At 42.4% G+C, this 7528-nt stretch overlaps 1 protein-coding gene across 1 annotated transcript; it reads left to right on the top strand.

The window, feature by feature from the left end:
• The first annotated feature begins 1947 nt into the window (after positions 1–1947).
• Positions 1948–5348, top strand: fam8a1b (family with sequence similarity 8 member A1b). Its single transcript, XM_020108748.2, has 5 exons — positions 1948–2499; positions 3304–3424; positions 4025–4148; positions 4287–4426; positions 4534–5348. The coding sequence occupies exons 1-5, from the start codon at positions 2037–2039 to the stop codon at positions 4676–4678; spliced, it is 993 nt and encodes a 330-aa protein (XP_019964307.1). The 5' UTR covers positions 1948–2036; the 3' UTR covers positions 4679–5348.
• The last annotated feature ends 2180 nt before the right edge of the window (positions 5349–7528 follow it).

The following is a 7528-nucleotide window of genomic DNA, read 5'->3' as shown; positions in this document are numbered from 1 at the left end:
CTTGTGCATGAATAAGTGTTTCTTTGTTGGGATGCATGTAAGGTTGTGTGGGTTTAGCGTTTGTCAGTGCCTGGCATGTCTATTGTTGCATCGTCAATGGGCCACTTTAGTCTTCAGGGATTTTTATTTTTTTCTTCTCACTACAGACTTTGACTTTTCATAGAATGAAAAGCAGCTACTGATAATGACTGCTTTGTTTGGATTAAGTTTCCCAGTAGCCAGCGTGGAAAAGACCAGCACCCTGAAACTAAAGCAGCTGATGGGAATTTGTCTTTAATTTTCACCTGTGCTTCTCCTAACTCTTAAGTCTGAAACAGACCTAATGCTACAAGAGCTTTCAAAGCCAAACAAATTACAGGAGGTCTCAAATTAGATGTATAACTTGAGAAATTGGCTGATGCAGTCTTCAATTCTTGTGCAAAAGACACTAATCCTCCAGTTGGTCTCATAGTTGTTTTTATTTGGATACTAATGCAAGATTTCAAAACTTCTCCAGGCAAGTGATTTGTAGAATAGAAGTAGCATATCCAGCATCTTGTAAGAAACCCCCTGACCGTTTCAAAGTCATGCCTCTAATCTGAGGGGACACTGGGGGGTTGTACAAAGACCTTTTGTTCAAATAAGAAACAGCAACATGTCCCCCCCATATCAGAGCAGCCCTCCTAATGATGAGGAGGTGGGAAGGCCAAATCCCTGCTTGGGGTTGGCGCAATGACCTCGTTTGTGCAAGGCCCCTTGTCTTGGATGCACAGACATGGAGTTCAAGCAAGTGCACCTAATTTGTTTTAATTAGGGTCCTTTGGGGTAGTAGGTTTAGGCCCAAATCCTCAAAAGATTTGCAGGATTTAGTGAATGACTGTGACCCTGCATGGTGCTCAAGCAACAAAGAATACTGACTAATGAAAAGCTGATTCATCGTCTCGAGTGCCATATTATATAAGACCATGCCACATACAGACATTGCATTAGGCTGGGGACAATGCTACACATTAAGGATAGGCTTTAGGAAGCTGGCCTCCTTTGAAATTGGTTCAGACATAATCGCACCATGACTGTGGGCTGATGGATTCTTAGAAAGAAACAGCATACAAATACAGTCTTAATGATTGTATTGTTTTAGCATTAAAAGCACAAATCGGTGATCATTTACTTAAAGGTTCAGTGTGTAGAATTTAGTGACATCTAGTGGTCAAGTTGCATGTTGCAGGTCGACACTCCTCACCCTCCTTCCAAACATGAAATAGAACCTGTGGTGGCCTTCAGTTGTCAACAGCTCAAAAGGTGTTTAGTTTGTCCAGTTTGGATGACTTTGAGAGGACCCGCTCTGATGTAAATATAAAGTATTTCAATATAAAGGGCCCTTTCTAAGGTAAAGAAAACAAATATTTGTACCCACTATTGAAAACATCACTAGGGTTATTTTACATAAAATGTCTGCCAATAGATCATTTTCCCATAAATCTTACACCCTGCACCTTTAATAACACAGCAAACACATAACAGATAACAGATTTCCTCAAATGTTATCTGGTAAAGTCATCACAGAGCCTCCAACCACCTACGATTGTTTTCACTCCCGGCTGCAGTAATGGCCTAACCACCGGGCTGATCACTTATTAATGATGTGAGTCATCCAGAAATGAAAGAGTATCGCATTCTGAAACGTTTACTTCCTCATTTGAATGATTAGATAATATGAACCTGAAGACCCCATTGACAGAATCTCACAGCAGCCTTCCTTCTGCAGAAGTGCCCCCCCTTGTGGCTGGTTGTAGTAGTTGCAGGGATGGAGTGGACAGTACCACTGTGTCCTAATACGTAGGGGGCATCACATTTAGTCGTGAAATTGACACACGTGTCCTGGGACTTTGTCTGTCCCAAGCAACATACTATTTACTTTTTGAATTATTTAAAAAGGTCAATATGTTTCTAAAAACATGTTTAATCATCAAGCATTACGTGTACTCCACAGTTGCCTTGTCTTCGCCCAGATTATCCCGGAAGACGTTATACGTGACGCTGCGCCATCATGAAACATGGCCGACGAGAAAAACACAAACAAGGGAGTCGACAGAGGAGAGAGAAGCCCGTGTTCGAGCAGAGCTGAGCCGCTCGCAGAGGAAGCTCCTCGGAGAACGAAGCACCGGGACAACATGGAGGCTGAGAGCCGCGCCACGGCGGAGTACTGCGAGAAGCTGCAGGCGTGGATGTGGCAGTACTACACCGGCTATGTGAACTGGCAGAGCTGGCTGGCAGCGTCAGCCATGTCCTACCCTCAGCATTTACAGTCATCCGGCGGGACTGCGACGGCCTCTGTCGATTTCCTGTCCCCGCACTGGTACAACAGTCCGTTTGCTCTCCCGATGGCGCCTTACCCACCGGCCGTGGCCTCGCCGAGCAGCAGCCGGGCAGGTGAAGCAGCCGGCGGGGGGGCAGCAGCAGCAGCAGCCGGTCAGCCGCTGCAGCAGCCGCAGGAGAACGGGAACGCACCGAGACCAGGTAGGAGCCGCTGGTTCCACGTGTCTGCTGGTTGTCTCAGTGTCAACCTGTCACAGTGTTAACTCAGTGACCGCGCTGGACAGACAACCACAGCTACTTCACTGACAGCAGTCAGAGCATTTTCCCAGACGTTTGTGGACACCCCTGTTCATTTGGCCTCGTGGGTTGAATAAGATCTAAAAACCTTTTAAATGCTAATGCTCTGGTATACAATCACATTATTAACAGTAGTGTTGTTACATGTTTGTGAGTCTGCTTGAAAGAACTCGACCACAAACTCACCTAAGGGCTAAAGTCTACTGTTAAGTTTGAGTTCAGTTTCATTTGCAATCAAGTCAGGCCAGATACTTCCTGACTATAGCCAGGGATATAATGATCATCATCGTCTTTACACGTCACTACAAACTGTTTCCTCACTTACAATTTCAAACAGTGCAGTGTGTGTAAACAGCCCCCACATGAAGCTCTGCCAAACATCCAGAAAAAAACTCCAAGGACGTTATGACCTCAGCAGCTGAAGGTAGTTACAACCTTCCACCTTTTAAACTCCTTTGGGATGAAGTGGAACACTTGACTGTGAGACACAGTCTATCACCCAAACACTCTTGTGACTGAATGAGAGCGAATCTGTGCAGGCTGGTTTCAAAGTCTTCAGGAAAGCTTTTCCTAGAAGAGTGGAGCGCAGTTACAGCAGCGTGTGTGAGAATGGGTTTTCGAATAACGGTGTCAACAATCATATACAGCAGTCACTTTAGGGTTTGTACTCATTTGACTTGAGCTGTGTTTTCTCATGCTTGTCACCAGGTCGAGAGTATAACATCCCTTCACCTCTTCAGAGACTCCTGGCTGAGATGGTGGATTTCTTCATTTTGTTTTTCATCAAAGCAACCATCATCATTAGTATTATGCACCTCAGTGGAATCAAGTGAGTACATTCCACTTGTGTTTGTAGTAGAGTTGGTAAAATGACATCTGTCTTTTTCAGTCCAAACTGAATTGTAGCTCGAGATGCTCTTTGGTTAAGTATCCTTCACTTAAGGCACTTTCACACCTAGGGCCTGGATCAAACTGAATCCTGGTTTGGTCTGTTTGCAACAAACAACAGCCACTTCTGTCTCTTGTGATAAAGAGACAGAAGTGGCTCACAGGATTTCTTGTAGTCTTCTCCTCTGATGTAATGTTTGAATGACGAGGCTGTTTATGTGGCACATTCAAACTAGGGTTTAGTGCCACAGCTGAAGTTGATGATGCATTCAAATGGAAAAGCTACTACGCGCCAAACTGACAATGGCAACGTCAGACACACTCTTGAATACAAGCCAATCAATGTCAAGTATAGGTCAATACAGCCCACGTATAGGTGATGGCGATGGGAGTGTGTCTTAAGTGTCTTTAGTGTGCTCCTTAAATTGCAGCGTGGAACCAAAACTAGCTGGATCATATGTAAACAATGTAACTAAGACTTGGACCTTTGTTCAGACTTTGAGGCGTGAAATCACACTTACGTTTTTCTTTTTCCCTTCAGGGATGTTTCCAAGTTTGCAATGCATTTCATCGTGGAAGAGATAGATGAGGACACATCAATGGAGGAACTACAGAAAATGATGCTTGTTGCACTTGTGTACCGGATATTAGTGTGTTTTTATGAGGTGAGCACTCATAAACTCTATTCTAAAACATAACAACATGCAGCGGTCTCAAAATCAACTATCTAATCTTCCTCTATTTATTGTTCAATAGTAGTTTAGTGTCGTTAAGTGACATCTCGTTCATCTTTCTCTCTCCAGATCGTGTGTATCTGGGGAGCAGGAGGAGCCACTCCAGGGAAGTTTCTTGTTGGACTCAGAGTCGTGACATGTGACTCATCAATTCTGGTTCAGCCAAACAGGGTGCACGTAGTGCCAGCAACTAACGTCTCTCTTTCTGCGTGAGTAGTTCATTTCTAATATTTTCTTTCAGTAGATTAGTAACAAATGAAGCCAGTCACTGCCTCACATCTTGTACTTTAAACACTGTCTCTGTGTCCCTCTGCAGATCAACGGTCCGAGCCTTGAACAAGAACTTTTCTATTGCCTTCTTTTTCCCAGCCTTCATCACACTCCTGTTCTTTCAGCACAACCGGACTGTGTATGATATGGTAGCCGGTACAATAGTTGTCAAGCGCTCCCGGGCCAGATGACGTTGAAGAGCCCACAGGAGAGTGGTACAGTGATGCTGAGAAGGCACTGTGTGATGCTTTTTGAGAAATGCCAGCAGAACTCCTCAGACGCTGCACTGTCCAGGTATCGTCTGGACACCCAGCAGCATTGAGGTGTTGGCAAAGAGGTGGATGCTCATCAATGTGAACTATTTTACTTCCCTACAACTTGGGTTTGGTCTGTCTCTGACACACACTGTATTTATGTCTACATGCCACTTTCAGAATTTTTTCCTGTGCCAAAGTATGTCTCCACCGAAGACAAGATTTCGCTCTTCTCTTCAATAACACAAGATTTGCCTCTTTTTAAAAGCTCTTGCAAACTGAGGGTGAAGGTCTCGTATCACACAGTATTTAAGTTGATAATAATGAATATATGAGATTATTCCTGCAGTATAACTTTGCATTAAAAACTGTCACAAGAGTTGTGAACTCAGACTTTTGGAGTTGATGCATCATGCTCAGCTTTTCAGCTGCTGTAAAACTCTGGTTTAAAGGGACATTTAAATTAATAGAAAGGAAAAGTAAACCTGAGCACAAGTACTCTTCCTTTACACGCATGTGTACGACTGAAAGAAATAAATGTATTATATTTTTTATGTAATTAACTTTTTCTTTTGCATTTAACAAGATTAAATGAAACAACCTCTAATTACCTGCATGTTGAGATGTCTTTTAGCTTGCTTTGTGGGCAGTTTGATAATTCTTCTTAATTGCTAATTAAGAAGCCACAGTGTGTTTTCTTAACTAAAAATGCATTGACTCACTAATGTTACAATAATGTCTGCCTTATGTAATGAGGGCATACATTGGCATCAACAAGAATTCAGACTTCCAGTTTAGTGTTGTAGTTTTTTTTTGTTTTTTTTTCAAGGACCAAGGACGTTTTAATTAATGCTTGTTTGTTTGTTTGTTTTGTGGAGGGGCCGGTTCATGACCCAAGGGGAAACCCATTGAATATGTGTGCGGATCTGGATCAGGAACAAGGGGCGAATCCAACATTTTCACTTTCTTAAACATTGCGTTTTTAATAATATTCGTTGATTTGTCAGAGAATAATTAATGGATCTTGAAAAATACCCGGCATGTTTAGGGGACTAATATTTAGGAGCATTTGTTCCTGATCCAGATTCTAGTTGTATGTGGATTTTTGCCCATCTCTCTACTCTCAGTAATCCATGATGAGAATGTGAAAACATTTTAGACTTTTTTTTTTACCAATTTATTAAAAATCAAAAACTGAAAACTCTCATTTACAAAAGTCAAAGTCCCTTTCAAGGCGCTTGGTTCAGGATTCAGTAGAAGTCCCTCTGGCAGCAATTGCAGCTTCAAGTCCTCTTGGGTGACTCTCTACAAACCTTTCACACCTGGATTTGGAAAGTTTGTTTAATTCTTCCCTGCAGATCCTCTCATCTGTCCTCATGTTTAGGTTTCGACTTGGTCTGGTCCGCTCAAGGACAGACAGAGACTTGTCCCAAAGCCACTGCAGTGTTGTCTTGGGTTTATGCTTAGGATTGTTGTCATGCTGAGGGTGAATCATGGCCACAGTCTCAGGTTGTGTGCACTCTGGAGGAACTTTTCTTTGAACCTATTCTTGTGATTTATCTATTTGATATTTTTTGAAAAAAACTGTGATCCTCTTCTTGCCAACTGGAGTTTGGCTCCACCTAGTGTGTACTAGTTGATCAAATCCACATTTTCATATGATTTAATAAGGAGGATTAGTCCACTGCATTGTTATATATCCTTTAAATCTACCTCAATGCGATCCTCCTTTATCATCACAGAAAATAGACCGCGTCATCTTTCGTGGACAAGAATAATTCTTTCCTAAATATAAGAAAAGCCCAAACTGTTATTACCACAGGTTTTTGAGATATTTCTTTCTCCAGTTTACTGTCAGGTCACATGTACTTCCAGGGACTGTGGAAGCTCCAGTTGTTGGCGAGTGTTGACGTGGTGATTGTGTTAGGCCCACTAAGTGGCAGCTTCAGCTGACAGCCACAGATGGTGCTCGCAGATTACAGTGACCTCCCCACACATGCTGCTGCCATGCACCATGCCATTACTGCAGGTAATGGAATAATATATCTTATTGACGTGAAGAGCTTTACTGTGGACAAGAAAGAAATGTAGGCAGACACTACCCACAAGTTACTGTACTGTTTACTGATGAGTGAGTTTGGCTTATACAGTGGAGGCATGTTTGTAATGTGTTTTTGCATCAATATACTCTGGATCACGTCCAAAGAGAACGTGCAAGAGGGCGATTTGTAGGAAAGGGGGAAACTTTTTACCATGATTCATGACAAATATGTGTTAAGCTACTTTCTTACAATAAATGTCCAAGCCCCTTTTAGTGAATTTAGCAATCAGTTATGAGTAAAACAATTTAATAGAATTAAAGCTCATACTTTTGGCTATTAAAAGGAATCCTAATGTGGCTCTAACAATGGCAGTGCTAAAATTGATTCCTGCCATAATGACTATACAAAGATTAAAGATTATTTGAGAATTACAATGACATCAGTCTACTCTTCAGTTCACACTCTGTCCGTTGTTTGATGGCATGCTTGATAAATCTAGTTCCTCTGCAGACACATGGCGTGCCATACGCTATTGAGCTGGTGAAGAGTCCAGCCTGAGTTCCTGCCACTGGCCACATGGAGGGCTCACAGCTTTCTCTGACAAGTGTGCATGTGTGTGTGCATGTGTGTGTGCATGTGTGTGTGTGTGTGTGTGGAATTAGCTAAATAGTCCAGACTCGACGGGACAAAAATTGTGCCCTCAAATTCATTAGATGTTAAATGAGATTCAAAAGTGACAGCTGAT

Source organism: Paralichthys olivaceus, chromosome 13, assembly GCF_024713975.1.
Source record: "Paralichthys olivaceus isolate ysfri-2021 chromosome 13, ASM2471397v2, whole genome shotgun sequence".
Taxonomy (NCBI): domain Eukaryota; kingdom Metazoa; phylum Chordata; class Actinopteri; order Pleuronectiformes; family Paralichthyidae; genus Paralichthys; species Paralichthys olivaceus.
This window is presented reverse-complemented; position numbering and strand designations above follow the sequence as displayed.